This window comes from Lipophrys pholis, assembly GCF_963383615.2.
Source record: "Lipophrys pholis genome assembly, chromosome: 14".
In the NCBI taxonomy this organism is placed as follows: Eukaryota; Metazoa; Chordata; class Actinopteri; order Blenniiformes; family Blenniidae; genus Lipophrys; species Lipophrys pholis.
In genome coordinates, this window is record NC_137633.1 from 7,152,182 (window position 1) to 7,168,693 (window position 16,512).

General features: G+C 42.0%; 1 protein-coding gene across 2 annotated transcripts in view; it reads right to left on the reverse strand.

The window, feature by feature from the left end:
* Nucleotides 1–16,512, reverse strand: part of LOC308119359 (CAP-Gly domain-containing linker protein 4) — a gene marked incomplete at its 3' end in the record, with an annotated part of 44,346 nt that overhangs the window by 11,380 nt on the left and 16,454 nt on the right. For both annotated transcript variants that reach the window (XR_013935947.1, XM_080479314.1), the window contains exons 7-9: nucleotides 13,664–13,915; nucleotides 5,625–5,760; nucleotides 5,001–5,132 (exon numbers count right to left, since the gene is read on the reverse strand). Coding sequence is in view for 1 of the 2 variants with exons in the window: in XM_080479314.1 (XP_080335440.1) it covers nucleotides 5,001–5,132; nucleotides 5,625–5,760; nucleotides 13,664–13,915 (520 nt within the window). The remainder of the gene's footprint in view (nucleotides 1–5,000; nucleotides 5,133–5,624; nucleotides 5,761–13,663; nucleotides 13,916–16,512) is intronic.

The following is a 16,512-nucleotide window of genomic DNA, read 5'->3' on the forward strand; positions in this document are numbered from 1 at the left end:
AACACTTCACATGCCAGAACTGATTGTATTTTTTCAGATTTCGCTGTGACCTCATGTTCAAAGGCAATATCCCAAAGCCGTTTATTCGAGGACAACCTCACATATAGCACCAATTCCAGAATCAACTGATGTCAAGGTTCCAGGTCACTGCAAACAGACATATCCCATTTACATTCTCTTTAACTCCCTGAGGAAATGAGCAGATTGTGTTTGGGATAACCAAAAATCTAAATCCTTTTCACATTTTGTAAAAGCGGTATCGCAAAAAGCCTTTTGAAATGAATGTATTGGCATATGGATTGTATGACGAATGCAATTTTCTGAGAACGATAAATTTTTGGGGAAAGAAACGTCACCTTGATTCACTTTTTACCTTTGGAAAGTCCCAGCTGTTCCCACTGTCGTGCGCACAGACTGATTATAATGTTGGATTCAAATATTAAGTTGCACAGATTGACCACACCCAAGTGACAAACTTTGATTTGCTCAATCTCTACAATTCTAACAAGGACAATGCTAAAAAAAAACTAAACTAAACTAAACAAAAAAAAGAAAGCGCACACGCATTCCTACGTCAATTCTGCGGCTCCAAGTGCACTGAAGTCTGCTCCTCTGTAACAGCGTTACCTGTCTTTAAGTCGCCTTCTTCAGCTCGACTGTGACCAGGTGGGCTGTTTTGCACATCGGTTGCTTTTGTAACACTGATAGATAACCCTTTTCACCCACACACAGACAAAAGAAACAGTGACTTCATCAGATTCGAAAATTTATTCATAAGGGCCACTCTGACAACTAGGACCTCTATTAAGGATTGTAAATTGTGACAGGTTAAATTGACAGAATGAGGAAAAAAACAGGTCTGTCACAAGGATTTCTATTTGTGGCACAGCATATCTGTTTAGGGCAGCCTGAGCATGATGATTATGGAAAAAGCACTTGGACCGAACATGTCAAGAGGAAATATTATGAAAAGGGGAGGAACAGTTTTGCATGTAAAACAGGCATCAAATTTACAGCGTGTGCAAACGTCAATCCAACGTGTAGAAGTACAGCTTATGGAACCCATGAAGGGAGGAAGTAATGGAACAAAAACCTCTAAAAGGTACACTGAAAAGGTACCAAAAAAACAAACAAAAAAACAAGTACATGAGAAAGAATAAATGCAAATAAAGTACAACATGACATTGTGAAGCAGCACTTAAAACAATAATCACTGACACTGATGGTTTCTCCGTTTCCAACACACAAAATATGGACTAAAATATGCTAAGACAAGCACCTGGAGGCACACAAAAGCCCTGAACACCAAACTCCTTAAAAAAAAACCTAACATCTCAGTGTGAGGAATACCAGAAGAAAATGCATTAGTGTTCTTTAACTGGAGCATAATGATAGCATTTTTCACATTTCAAGATTTTTATATTGCTTGTTGACTTGAATCAAATCTACAATTAAACAGACAAAAGCTTTTTAGAGACTGTTCTTTATTAGGCAATAAAATCATTGTGCATGCATTTAAACAGGAAAATATAAAAATCTTTGAGGAGGCTAAGCATTTATAGTCTGATCAGCCACACCAGTGAGACGACAAGTCAATAAATAAGTCAATAAAAGAGAATATGCACGTCTGATTTATGGAGGCCTTGATGTTTGGGCACCGAGAAGGGAACCTAAATGAGATGAGGTAGTCATATTGTTATGGCAGATAGGTGTCACTCTGACAGATTAACTGTCTCTGGCTCGTCACTTCATTAATAAGCTGCAATACTTTAAGGTTTATATTGCCGTTTGAAAAGGTGATGGAAGGAGCTCAGATCAGCCCTGGTATTCATTTATCGATTCAGTTCACATTTACAGGGAGCTGCTGGGAAATGCTCCCCTCCAGAAACTGTGGCGTTTCTTTCCCCAGTACTGTGAGCAGCAGACTCCACTCCAAGCCGGAATGCCCGACATTTCTTGTCACATGACCTTTAGCTTGAAGGGACCTCCTGGCTCCCAACAACCCCTCTGCGTGCAGACGCTCACTTTAAGTGACACTGTGTGGCAGGCGACATGAATTAAGTGAGTGGGCACACACACACACACACACACACACACACACTCGCACACCAATCTTTGGGGCCTGAGTTGCAGTCGATGCACAGAGGCCGGTCTGGTGTTCCTCCGAGTTTCCTATTAAGTTAGAAGGGACGGTTTCGTAATGATCCATCGATAAAGATGAAGGTGGCGCCTGCACAGGTGCTCAAACATGGAACGGTCAGAGAGTTTGGCCCGTGTGAAGCTCACTCAAAAAAGAAAAAGAAAAAGAAAAAAGCCCTGTAAAGCCTTTGCTTTTAAATCAATCCAGTTCCTAGGTTGTGTGAAGGTGCAGCCACACATGCGCCCTCACAAGCATCGCACAAGACACACAAACACTCACACACCTTGTGATGAATGGCTGCCAGGATACTCAGCCTGTCTATGCCCTAGTTATTAAACCCTGCTTAATTGGACTATCAATCACTGAATTCTACAGGCTTCTCTGAGGTCTGCTATTCCGCTCACGCCCAAATCAATGGCCATTCAAAACCCCCACTGCATATTACAACGGCACGATGCAGCTGTAAACACTGGAGGAAGGAGGATTGGCAGAAACATGGCAAGACAATGTTCGGAGGTGACCAGAGTCAGAAAATGAGGGGACGGGTGTCCAAGGACTCTGAGAGCGAGGTCCTGTCAGCGGTCTAATTTATGCAATGGCCCTTGGCACCAGTTCAGAGCCCACTTTTTCAAAGTATTCTGGAGAGATTAATATAAAATCCCAGATGCCATAAATCCTGCCACACAGTGACAGGGCTCAAGCAGGATAGGGACGTGGAAAAAGCCTCATTTTAGCAGAAAATAAGAGGCTGGAGTCACGACTTTCGCTGATGACCTCATCTGAACAGTGACTCAGGTCCTCCGCGGTGGGTTGAACAGCCCACTGTGCGTCACAATGACAATTGTCAGTAGAAGCACCCATTAAGACCTCCAGAATCAGCATGCGACAGAAACTTTACTCAGAGAAAACGAATTCCATGCGATAGAGCACGAGTCTATAGATAAATTGGGTGTTTGCCAACATGTGACATCATTTTTAAAATTTTGACAGCAGCAGGTAATGGCACACGATTGCCCCAAAGAACCTTGTGACTGTAATAACAGTTTCAACAAGAATTCATTACCGTTCACAGAGAACTGACCAGAAGTTGCTAACAGATGGTCTTACAGTCTGCTGCCAACAGTAAGTGCAAAAGGCCACAATGACCAGTTCTGTAATGTTTTATACAAACTACCAGGAGCACTCGTAAAAGACGGCATTATTCCATCTTGAACTGCAACAAGTAACCTGATCAACACTGAAACACAAAAATACAATACCTAAAAGAGTTTAACTAGAAGAAAATATTGGATTTACAGCATTTATTAAAGTCACTGTGAGGGGGACTGAGTTAGCTCAGGGTTAATAAGATGATCCTCTTTCAGAAAACAGGAGTTTAGTGGAATAATAACACAGTTGTTTTCACTGAAGACAACCGCTTTTGGTAATTGTAAGATCAGTGTCAGTATGAGCGGGACAGAGAGACCGCAACTCTCCCACAGGTTTCAAACATAAGAAAAATACTGTTGAAACCAGTGAAGCTGGTCGGATCGCTGAGGGGATATTGTGTTGGAATAAACAAACTTAATATTAACTTTCTGTTATTAAAGAGTTTTGGACTACAGTTAGAAAATTATCAATTAATTGCTTAGGTTTTTGGACTTAAACTGTTATAACTAAAAATTATTGCAAAAAAAAAAAAAAAAAACTTAATTCAAGAAAAACACTTTTAGGTTGGAGTACACAAAGCTATCCAGTATTAAGGACGCGACAGTAAGCAGCTGGAGGAAAGCTTTGGTAACAGCATGTGTGGGAACACGAGCAAAGACGTCAACATCACAAACAAAAGGCCAACAAATGAAGCAAACTGCAGTCATCTCTTTTTGTTTTTCACCCATAGGGATGACCTTCCCTCACCATCAGGATGACCCCGAAGAAAGATGAAGTCAAGAGTACAAATAACACTGATATCAAACAGGCTGGATCGTTTTGAGAATCCGCTCATATTTCATTGCTTTCAGGAGAGATGTTTGGCCGTAGGGCCTGCCTTACTTCAAAAAGCACAGATAAGTAGTCTGTGGTGGGCTGTATTGAGCAATGCTGCGCGGCACTTGAGAATATTAGTATCTCTCCTTTAGAAAAAAAAAAATTAAACATACTTTCGGGAAAAGAATATGCTTCTGTACATGATGATGATATTAGTTATATAACGGAGAGAGAGAGAGACGAAGGCGATGATCGCCACAATATCACACATTATGTGCTGTGATCTAGTTAGTGGAGAACTGGAGGGCCATTATCATCAACCCTCTCTGCTATTTCTCTCTTTACATCTATACAAGCCTCTCCTCAACCCCTTTGAATTAGGGAACGTTTCTTTAAAAGACAACATAAGGAATTATTTGTTTAGACTAATGTGGCGATAGTAAAATGCTTCTCTCAATGAGATGTGTGTATATACGAGTTGTACTCTCCCAAACAATGTATCCGTGGTCGTCTCCAGGGGACCGTACATGAGATTACCTGTGACATGAGCAAACACCTGCCCCCGTGACATCTTATTTTCATCTGCGCTCACAAAAGGTTCCTGCACTTCTCTGCCTTCAGGGCCCCACCGGCTATTCTGCCTCCCTGTCTGTGTAGTTTATGTTCTGAATCATCAGTTTAGGTATTTCATTAAAGAACAATGTGGCAGAGCTCCTTAGGCTGTTCTCCCAAATCCTGGTGAGGCTCACCCCGACTGGCTGTGTTTAGTGAACCTGCCGGGCCCCGAGCACAGCTTCGCTTGAGCTCCCGCATTCAAGCAGTCACAGCTCTTAAACAGACCTTTCCACTTTCATGAGACATTTCTTGGATGTTTGTTAGGGTTTTATTTTTTTACCAGTGTTGATCTTTGAGGTGATCCGGGACAGGTCGATGCGGCGAGAGGGGCGGATGGGAGTGGACGTCTTTATTGCGCTGCTTTTGTGTCTTTCTGAAGGTTTGCTTATCTTGGACAACGGAGCAAAAATTCCTGGAAAAAGGTTAAAGGATACACATGTCAGAAGGTTCAACATACTAATACCACATTAAAAACACTTTCCAACAGTGTGAGATTTATTTACAGGACGTTTTGTTTCAACGACTACATAATGTCCCGATCTGAACAGTTTATTTTTCCATTTTTATTCGCCTGGGTTAATACAACTGATGTGGCCCCCGGTTAACAACTTAAAGCGTTCGATTGAGTTGGGACTGCAGATTTGTGTCCTGGTCAGCAAAAACAGTGAAAAAGGTTTCTGGACTGAGCTTGGGAGGCTTTATGTGAGTAGGTCGTCACAGGATACACCGATTTTACATCTCTCAGTCCTCAGAAGCATTCGCTCCGGATCAATCTGTGACTAATTTGATCATCGTGTGTGACCTGTCGAGGGCGTGCCCTGCCTTGAGATCAGCCATCTTGGATAAGACAATATAGAAGATGAATGGATCCATTAAATCCATCAGTAGTGTTTGTAATACCCACCATGTTTGATTGGGCAGGTGAAGTACTGAACCCCCGCCACCGAGCCGTCGTTCTTTCCTTCGGGTTTGTCCAGTTCCACTCCGGCCCAGAGGCCACCGGAGAACTCGGTGCTGCCGCAGAACCTCAGAGTTCCAACCTGCGCGCACACACCCACACACACGGACCAAAACAGATGGGCCAAATGAACAGAAAGCAGAAGAAAACCCCATTCTGTGTAGCAAAAGGAAGTGCTCCAGTCATTTCATCTTCTTGCAGCGCGTCGTGTCAAGGGCAGAACCCCTATCAGAATCTCAACAGCATTTTAATACATCCGTTTCCACCAAGGCAGCAGAAGCCACAAATAATTAAAAGGGAAAATAGAGATCAAAGCACGAGACTGAGCCAGAAAGTGGAGGGGAGATAATAAGAGTTTTGATTAGCCAATCTCCACAACTTGGCACGCTGCGATTCTGTTCTCAGCGTGGAAAAAATAAAAGCTATTAAAGGCTCATTCATTCAGAGCGCATGTCTGACTGGGCGAGAATTAGAAATTTTGTGTTGTCTGCATGCCTTTGTTTGCAGCGTGGGTGGTGTTAAAGGAAGCGTGCGCGCACATGCACACACACACATCCAACACCGTTACTTTTACGTGGCAGGGTTTTAGAGGTTCTGAACTACTACTGGAGAAGACGGTAGACTGACTGGTGGTTTTCTGTCATTCTATATAGTAGATTTTCTGAACAAGCACTCAGCCGTTGGCGCCATATTAAAATGCTAATGGCGTGCACAATAAATGAATAAGAGAGTAAAAGAGTGACTGCTCGATCATAGGGACAAGTTATATTTTATGTCATTGGTTAATGGTGACCCAACACGCCCCCAGGATATTCAATTTTAGAAATGTGGCAGACACCGTTTTTTCCAGTCTGTGATCAGCCCAAAATGGACGCTCCCACTCGAGTGAAGGTAACAGACAGTTTCCCAGGTCTGTTGGGAAGTGTAAGCAGGCCCCAGGGTGGAACAGTCAAATACTGGCTGGGCCTTTCTGTGTGGAGTTTGCATGTTCGTTGGTTTCCTCCCACAGTCCAAAAGAATGCATGTGAGGTTAATCGGTATGAATATGAGTGATTGTTGGTCTCTCTGTCTTTGACCCGTGACGGACTGGCGACCTGGCGACCTGTCCAGTGTGTATCCTGCCCTCAGGGGACTGGCTGGATGAAGATTAGTATTATTGACATATTCAAGACTTCAGGCTGGGGCACCGCTAATCAGTTTTATAACAAAATGACATAGCATTATACATCGCTTGACATTTGCTCAAAGTCCCTTTAAAACAAAACAAAAAAAAAACACACACACTTGCTAAGAGTCTCTACTGTGTTTAATGTCACGACAACATTGGATTTTTTTTGCGCTCTCATTCTTGAAACAAACTAACTAACAGAAAAGATGAGCTGTACACAATTGCCGTTATCCCGTTGATGAAACAGGTTCAGTAGTTGTGTTTGACGCGGAGTGGCGTGGCCTGAATGAGCCAGAACAGATCAACGGATTGCATTAAAAGTATATGTGTGCTTACTGCTTCGTTTGGTGCAGAGATGTCGGGCAGCATCAGAAATGCTGTTATTTAAAAAAAAAAAAACACAACTCATACAGATTCACATCAAAGATGTTTAAATCCTCATTTCGACATCTTGTAGATTTCAAGTAGTTTCAAAGCCAACAGTGTTACTCAAGTGTTCAAAGAGACTCGCTGAATTTTGAGTGAAAGAGAAACTCAAAGAGGGAAGCGTGATTCCTATTGACATTATGCACACAATTCCCGGGTTGGATTTCAAATTGTAAATTCACAAATAATACAACAAAATGGTCCGAGTTGTTGACGAGCTGCATTTTCAGTTATAGATTAATATAGTTATTAAAGATCTACGATGCGCCTCATCTTTAGGCAGGAGTTCCCAAACCTGATGGTCACAGTAGAGGAGAGACTATAGAGAGCAAACGTGAACGCGTATCTTAGTTTGCAACTCAAGGAAAAGTTTTCAATGTGGAGAATTCAATTTCATGCTACTGTCAATTTTTTCATACACGGCGAAGAGCAGCCAATCCTATATCCACAATAAACTTGGCTCAACGGGCTTAGTCGCTACGCTGAAATCAAAACTAATGACCAGCTTCGTCGCTGTGCACTCAAAGCAGCAACATCATTTGTGTTAGCAGCCCGCAGCCTTCCTGCGCCGACTGTCTTCCATTTGCAGGTTACCCTTGCGTGGTAAACCCGCCACCACGAAGCCACTGTTTACCTGGACAGACAGATGGAACTAATCCAGCCAGGGAAGCCCCGCACCATTAGCCGCTTAGCGCTTTCTTTTAAACAAATTTTTAAAATAAAATTCAAACTTCTTCAAATCATTCAGGTGCGGCAAACACCCGCATTGCACAGTGTGTTATCTCCAAAAGCCTTAAATTCAATAAAACTGTATGATTTTCAGGGCACTGTTGAATCCTGAGAGCAGCATACACACTCCCTCATCTAATAAGAGTCAGCATCTTTTTCTTTTTTCTTTCCTGAACATAAGAGTTCCTTTCAGAATGATTGCAGCACTTTCTGGCCATGTCATGGGGTCAGGAAGATCCAAACTGTGCACTTCAGCTACCCCGGTGTAAATTTCAGCACATTGGTGTTTCCATGAGGCAATAACAAGCATATTGGTTTATTTCCCCCCTTTTAGTGGGTTTATAGAGGGAGCACATTAAAGGTCAGAGAAAAAGGTGTTATATGGCGTCGAGACTGCGGAGAACCTTTAGAGTATTTGTAACATTGTGTTATAGAAATAAACCTGGCTGACCCATAAGGTCCAGCATACACGGATTATAGTGCTCTTATATTAAGTGAACACAATTTGAATACTTGCTGGTTTACTATGCTTTCTCTCCTATTTTTGGATGCGGTTTTTAGTCAGACGGCGGCAACAACCTAAGTCAGGAAGCTAAAGGAGCAACTATTTGCTTCACTTAAGTTCCCTCTGAATGCATCAGATGTTTCAGGAGCGACAGCACTGTGGGTCTTTAGGATGCAGGCAGAGAGGAGTTTATTTTTATGCTGACTTTACAGCCTCGCCACCACAGAAACGTGCTCCCCCTCTTTCATGTGTACGGTTTAGCTTGTGTGCACAGCACAGAAGACGGAGTAACTCCAGCAACACACACTTTTCTGCTCTTGATATCAAACAAGAAGCTGTTGACTCTTAACTGATTTACCGCGACTGAGGCTACAGCCAAAGTTGTCGCTTAATGTCTTATTCACCAATAGCTGGCTTTTTGAGAATGAACAAAATCTAAATAAAGGTGCTTGATTTATTTATTTATTTTTACAGATCGAGAGGTCAGTGGATTGCATTTGGGGCGAAGTTAAAACTTTAACAAAGACCTAGAAGCTGCCATCCCTTTATGATGGTTCACAGAATCCTTCAACTCGTCGGTGAGGTGTTCCTGTTCGACAAACAACACTTCTGTGCAATACTGTCACTACTTCACCTGGACTGCGGATCAGGGATGTGTGAAATGTCAAGAGCAAAAGAAGAAAACAAACCACATTGAAGAAGTCCATCTTAGTAAGCCAATACTGTAATTCATGGGTTTGAACCTGACCTACAGTTCCTTTTCCTTTTGTTGGCAGAATTGTGGCCACTATCTCACTTTTTTTTCCCCCCCCCATCGCTCTGGCAGTTCTTATGTAGCTGTGTCATGCTGCACTCTTTCGGCACGGTGCTTCTATGAATTACCAATGTTGAATTACCTGCCATAAAAAGTTTTTTTAAAAAGTGACTTTGGCACAGAAGTGGATGTTTCTTTCTCCCGCTTTGTTCACCCTGACTGAATACACGTGTGACTTTAACACACGCTTTAGAAGAGAGCGCTCAAGACTTCTTGTGGAAGATTTGAAAGTTTGCTCTGAGGTGCTCCTGCTTCTCCTGCGCCATGAAACTAGATAGGAAAGTCAATTCTACAAAAAGAAAAAGACCTTTGGGCCTCCACCGCCTTGACTGCTCTTCAAGTGCGTTTCACGTCAAGAGGATTTCGCACAGCAGCAAACTGAAGGCAGGGACTTAATGTTGAGCATGTAAAGTGAATTTTGATTGAAAAGCATCTGTTATTAGACCGGTCTTTTTGCATGAGTTCATAAAAAATTGAAATGCACTGAGAAAAATGTTGCAGCAACAGCTAAACTCAAACATCAGATCACACACAGAGCTGCAGTATGCAGATCCCCGAGCCGACAGAGGAGCCAGTGTGTTGAAACCATATAGTGTGAAAATGAAGTGCATTGATTGTTTTTAATATTTGTTCCAGACCGATTAAACAGATCAAGAGATTTATACTCGAAACGCTGACGAGGCAAAATTTAATCTATAAAATATGATCGTGAGTGCTTGAGCGCAATAATAAACGATCCCTGCTACAAAGAACCAACACAGTGTAGTAACTGAGGAGGAGGATGATCCTTGACACAAAACAAAAATGAGCACAGGCTTTTTAAAAACTTCTCATACTCTCCCTAAAATTCAACAATATAATAACCATTGTTCGTTGAACATGCACAGATAAAAGCTGGTGATTTGCCAGAGTGAGGAGACAGACATAACCCTGGATGCTGGAAGGATGCCAAAAAGAGAGTTGCTAAGCAACTGGCAATGACTTTTTTTTGTATTTTCTTGGTGGAGGCCTGAAATAATTGTAAAAAAAAAAAAAATAAATAAATATATATATATATATATATATATGTATGTATCAAAAGCTTATGTCTTTGTTTAGGATAACCCACTGCATGGCTGCGATATGAAGCGAATGCAGGCATGTAGCTGATGGTGTGAAAATGCAAACACATAACAGATTATTATACTTGGTAAAACACATTAAATCCATACATGACCTCATAAGAAATAAAGTCCATGTCCTGAGAAAGCACATGGCAGGAAGTCAGCCTCAACCTTCGTGGGACTGAGCAGGTCATTACTCTCAATGCACACTGAGTATAAAAAAACCCCCAATAAACGAAACAGTCGACTGACGTAAAGTATTATGCACGCTCTGCAGGAAGGAGTTTTCTCATCACCGAAGCAGTTCCAGCTTAAAATACCACTTTAACATGAAGGATACGTTAACCGGGGGATTCTGATGACTTTTCTCATCCGAGGCAACGTCGTAAATAAGAAGCGGTCAGCTCTGCTCTCAGACATTGTCAACAAGTTATTTTGTCTCAGGAGCTGGCTGAAAATGTTGTTAAGTGTTGTTGAGTGCACATATAGTCTCTTCCTTTTGCCATTTTCTCATGCAAAATGAAACGAGATTAATACAGATTAAAAATGAATTTTAATTGTGATTAATCGAAATTGATCCAAACCAACACTGTGACTAAAATGATTTAGCACTATTTCTAATATTAAATGGCTGCACAATAGTGAGGAACATGCATTTGTGGCATGAGAAGTAGAGTATGTACCCAGAAAAAAAGTTTTTTCTGCTGTCGACACATGTTTGGTGTTTTTTGGTAAAAAGGAAGATTTCCATCTAAAGAAATACATACTGGCAATATAATCATTTAACAAATAAGAGTTTTTACTTTGGGTGTGAAAGAACCACAAACAGCCACAACTACACCAACCTTCTCGTCATGCTCTTCACACACTGATCTGTCCAACGTGGTTCTATTGGGCCGTTAGATGTGAAGCGCCAGCACAAGCTGGGTTTAGGTCACCTTTTTGTAAACACATGGAGGTACAAAGGGCTCAATTACAAGCGCCAAATAATCATTTTCTTATGGGTGCAACCCACACACTCAACTTCCCTGATCGTCCCACAACACCTGTTCCTTTCAAATATTTAAAGGGCAAATAACAGTACAAGATTTATTGCCAACATAAAGCAAATACAATGACCAAACACAAATTTCTTGACTTGCCATGTTTACATGAAGAAGTGCATATTTCATACCTGGGAGACCCTCGCCGTCGCCACCTGTCATGCGTCTGAGCTGACATGCAGACACTGCTAATGTGAACATTTAAATAACAATATAATCACTTTCAGCCTTCTGCTGGAGCGCTTCCAGCCTGCTTCCGGCGGCTCCATCAAACACCAATGACTGTTTTAGTGCGATGGGAAGCTGATGAGAGATCTTGTTAATGTCACAGCGCGAGTGACTCATACTGAGTGGTGTGGCTCCTGTGCCGGGGTGGGGGTGGTGGGGGGCTGTGGACATAAAGGTCCCCTCAATTTATTTTTATAGGTTTGGGTGGAGCCTTCTTACAAGTGTGTTGTCCACTGTTAATGTCAACATGATGTAATGATTATCACTGGGGATTTCTGAGCTGTAACTTTGTGCGACAATTATTCTTTAACAATTATTCTTCTACTTTTGCCTTTACTTTATTTTTAACATTAAAGAACAGGACAGACCTGCAGAGTGATTCTCTAGTGTCTATCAAAGCAGTGCAAAAAGACTAAAAGAGTGAACAACAAAGGTGTTGACAAATATAACAACAGTGGGCTGGAATAATGGGACCATGGGATTACATGGATGCTCTCTGTTGTACACTTCAACAATGAAGGTCTGCTGCAAGGACACCAAGGCTTTGTTCACTCAGACATTCTGCAGCAGCACAGTATTTCACCCCGTCTCTCTGCTGGTCATTAGCGAATTACACTGTTGGTCAAAAACACCCCGTGTGTGATTTCCAGCAGCCATGGGCTTTCTGTGACGGAGTCCCTCGACTTTGACTTTGTAGCCAAAATCAACAAATCAAACAGCAGGCAGGCGCCTGACTTAAAGGATGCTGATGTTGATATCACCGTTTCTTCAAAGATTTGTTTTAATTAATACTTAAAATAAAGTGAATGGTGCAATATATTTTTAGATGAACGAATGAAAATAGGAAAGTCTCAAATTCGTAATTAGCCAGTTTTTGTTTGAGTCCAACATTACAGCAGGGACTGCAGATTCACGGTCTTATAAGTCCAAAAAGCCTTTGTGTTTTAAGCACCATTAATAAATGAAACTGTTTCAGTTCAGGAGGCTAACCCTGTATTCTCATTATCAGGCTTCAAATTTCCCTATTTGATACAGCTTACAATTTAGCAGGCTGAGGTCTCTCTCAACTGTTATCTATGTTTAGACTAGTGGGGAAATGATTAAACAAACTTGAGTTTCTACTTCTCTTCACTATCCAGAAATTTGTGAAATTGTTGCCTGTCATTACGTTTTGAGTTTCTCTCCTTTCCGTGTCCTACAAGTTGTTGGTTTGTGGTTCCTGCTCATATCTAATTATTAGTTCCCCGTCTCGTTATAGTCGATCCTCAATGTTCACTAACCCCACCCAGTCGAGGCAGAAGATTTCTTCAAAAATGTCTCGTCCTGTTCTAAAGTAATTTTCCACATCTCCCTCTGCTTATTTGAGTGGAAATACTGAAGATTTGTACTTTATTCTATCCTTACCGTGAGGTGACAAACTGACAAATTTTGTCATCCGGTATCATTTTGAACAATCTGTAAACATCAGTGAGATGAAAACCTAAAAAGTCTAACTTTCTGTCTGGTTTCCACAGTAACCGTCTCCCCTCGCTGCACCATTTGGGTTGTGACTGAAGCAGAGCTTGTGAAGTGTTTTGAAAGCAGCACGAACCAAGACGAAACCCAAGTGACGGAAATTATGAAGCAATGAAAGGAAAGTATCATTTCTAAAATGGTCATAACAATTATGCGCGGCGCAGCCAAACCTGTTTACAGAGTACATCAGCTAATTGTCTCATTAGTGATTTCATGTGTCTCACAAGAAAAGGCTGTTGTGTCATTTGTTTTTGTGTGTGTGGTGTAGTTGAACCGAGAACAGGCTCAAAGTCCTGTACTACAGTGTGAGTGACCACAGAGAGAGTCCTGTACATTGACAGAGGTGTTACACAAAACACCATAAAGATAGAACGTTAGAAGGAGAAAGAAAAATCTTTCAGCGTTGACTGAATGTGAAGTCATTACCATGAATAGTTCTCGTTCTGTGACGCACCTTCTGTCCAGCGATCACCACTCTGTCGCCCAGCCGGATCCCCATGGAGGTGAGCTGGACCCTGGCCTTGTCGGAGAGCGCTGGAGGGAGCGACTGCTCTAGCAGCGTGAGCGGCAGAGGAGAGCTGGGCCTGGGCAGGGCCTGTCTCAGCAAGGCGTGGAGTTCTTTGGCCGCCGCCGCCGCATCCGCCATCTCCAAGGGCATGTCGAGGGGGTCAGGCACCACGTCTGCTGGGGACTGTCCCTTTTCGTTCTGTAGCAGGAGAAGGCAGGCACAAGCACAGATGATATACTGCCACAATAACACACTGAACTTTCTTGCATGCAAAATGAACATAACATCATCAGGAGTATCGGTTTAACAATAAAACTGATCCCTCTCTGAAATCATGTAACACTTGTGAAAATGTTTTCCACCATCATCTGACGACCTCCTGAAATCATCTCGTCCCCCCCGTGGGGTTGACCTTGGGCCTCTGAGTAGGGGCATTCGTATGGACAGACGACCAGGTTGAATTGTTATAACGGTGACTATCAACTATAAAGCCACCAAGTCCCAGGAGAATATGGACTGAAAGTCATGACACAGTCGAGAAAGACGTTGATTTTTGACCATAACTTAACAGAGTAAAAACAACAGGTCAAACTGCTCATTACCATCAATAAACCCCGAAACAGCTCTGATTTACAAATCATGTGGCAGAGGATTATTAGTGAGTTACTAGTACACATTGTCTCAACAACTACAGCTCCACCATCTGCTGTCAGTCAAATACACTTTCCCCACATGTACTTTCCAGCCAATGATGGTGACAGACACTGCATCAATACACCAACTGATCGAACACCCGGCCACAACCAGCTACCAACAGAATCAAATTCAAAACAATCAATGGGAGATAAAGCAACCGCAATGTGTGGTGTTTATAAAAAAGATAAAGAAGACTCTGGAGTAAACCCTGTATTTTTGTGAGCGCTTCATTGATTAAACTCAAGTGTAACTGCATCTAAACCAAAGCTTTTATCTGTATAGGCAGGAGAGACTTAAAAGACAAAATGTTAGGAAGACAAGAGTTAAAGTCCAGGTCATATCTTTTATCTCACTAAACAAAGTGATAGTGTCCTGGTGCCGAAAGGTTCTCTACTTAGAGACAAGGTACTCAACAACGTGTTCTCAATCAATTAGGGCTGAGAAAAAAGTGAGCCAGACACTCTTATGGATTTTTAAAGTTATGTCCAATAAAACTGCTCCACTTACTGAAACGCTCCTCCGATAATAAAAACTGCCCAGAGCAGAAATTCAACTTCTTGATGGCCTTCCTCATGTAAACAACTAAGGAACAAGACGGAGCCATTTAGGTCTCCTGCGTAAGGCAGGAGTCCACCCCCCCCCAAAGGAAAAAATTAATTACAAGAGGTAAGGGTTATAGTTCTGATTTTATAGTACTTCATATACCTGGAGTGTATGTGCATGAGGACAAAGTGTATGCTAGAAGAAAGGAGTCGGCCTGATTTTAATGTTGCAGGAATTGAGGGCCTGACAGAGCTTGACTGATCAATGTACGTTCGAATCAAATGAGCTGAAACTCCATCTGGTTAGAGACATTTACATTTGGTGTGGGAAAAGAGGTTTGTAAGTGAATAAATGTGAGTCAAAGCACCCTTTTCTGTTCCAAATTACCATAGTTTCCGGACTATTGAACGCACCTGAACATAAGACTCACCCACCAAATTTGAAAAGAGGAAAACATTTTTTACAGATATAGGCCACAAGTGACAGAGAGAAGGTAAGTGAATTACAACCAAGAGCTCAGCAGGTCGGAGTTACGTGATGCACCTGAACGCACCACCCATGTATTGGCGGGATGAAGCTCATTAAACCCGTAAAAATCTACAAATTGGCCACGTCATTGTTTAAGCGGCAGGGTACAAAGTCTGTGAAAAAAGCAGCGGCTTATAGTTCGGTAGTACGGTAACCAAAGTTCCCTTAATGTCTACCTTTAAACAAAGATGTGAGGCAATGGAACGTACTTTCATTCTGACACATTTGTCAATTCCTCGTCCAGTATCAACAGCATGACTGTGTGTTATTCAACCAACTAAACCCAGATTATTAAATCAGGGTTCTACACATTTTTAGGGCAGGTTATGGTCGAGTGTGTCATCTTCCAGTCACAATCCCTCACCTCAACAAGAGACTGGACACAAAGTTGCCTGCAATGTTGTTGCCAGCAACTTGTGTGGCAACCATGTGTGGAAGTGTGACATTTGGTTAATGCGATGGATTATGAAAAGCATGCCGATGCTGCCAGAGCAGTACTGTGCTTGAGTAACGTCAATTCAACGTTTTAATTCACACGCGGTTGGGTCAAACCATTATCGGAAGCAGGAGACATTGACTTTGTTGAATACCTGATGCAGCTTGGAGGTTGTACATGGTGTCACAAAAGAAAGTTGAGATGATGTTATGAGTCACAACTTTTCTTCATTTAAGAATGGTGGACTGTCATCAGTCAGGTTCTTCTTAATCTACTTTTCTCATAGACGAGTTTGATTTGATTCGATAAAAAAAAAAATACAAATCTGGTTCCTGTCATGTTTTGGCGAAAGTCACCAACAAATGGGGATAGCTACTATATGCTCCAACCAGCTGCTATCAAAGCAGCAGAAGTGGACCTGAATATGTATAAATGTACCATTGCGATGTGCTTTAGATCAGTGAGATAAAGTAAATTCTGGATGAGGGTGCTGGGTTAAACGGGAGCCCTTAATTTGATTTCTGCTTTCATGAACAGAGTCCTCCTTGATGTGTCACAAAGAAGCCTTTTCGGCAGATGCACAGCATGACCA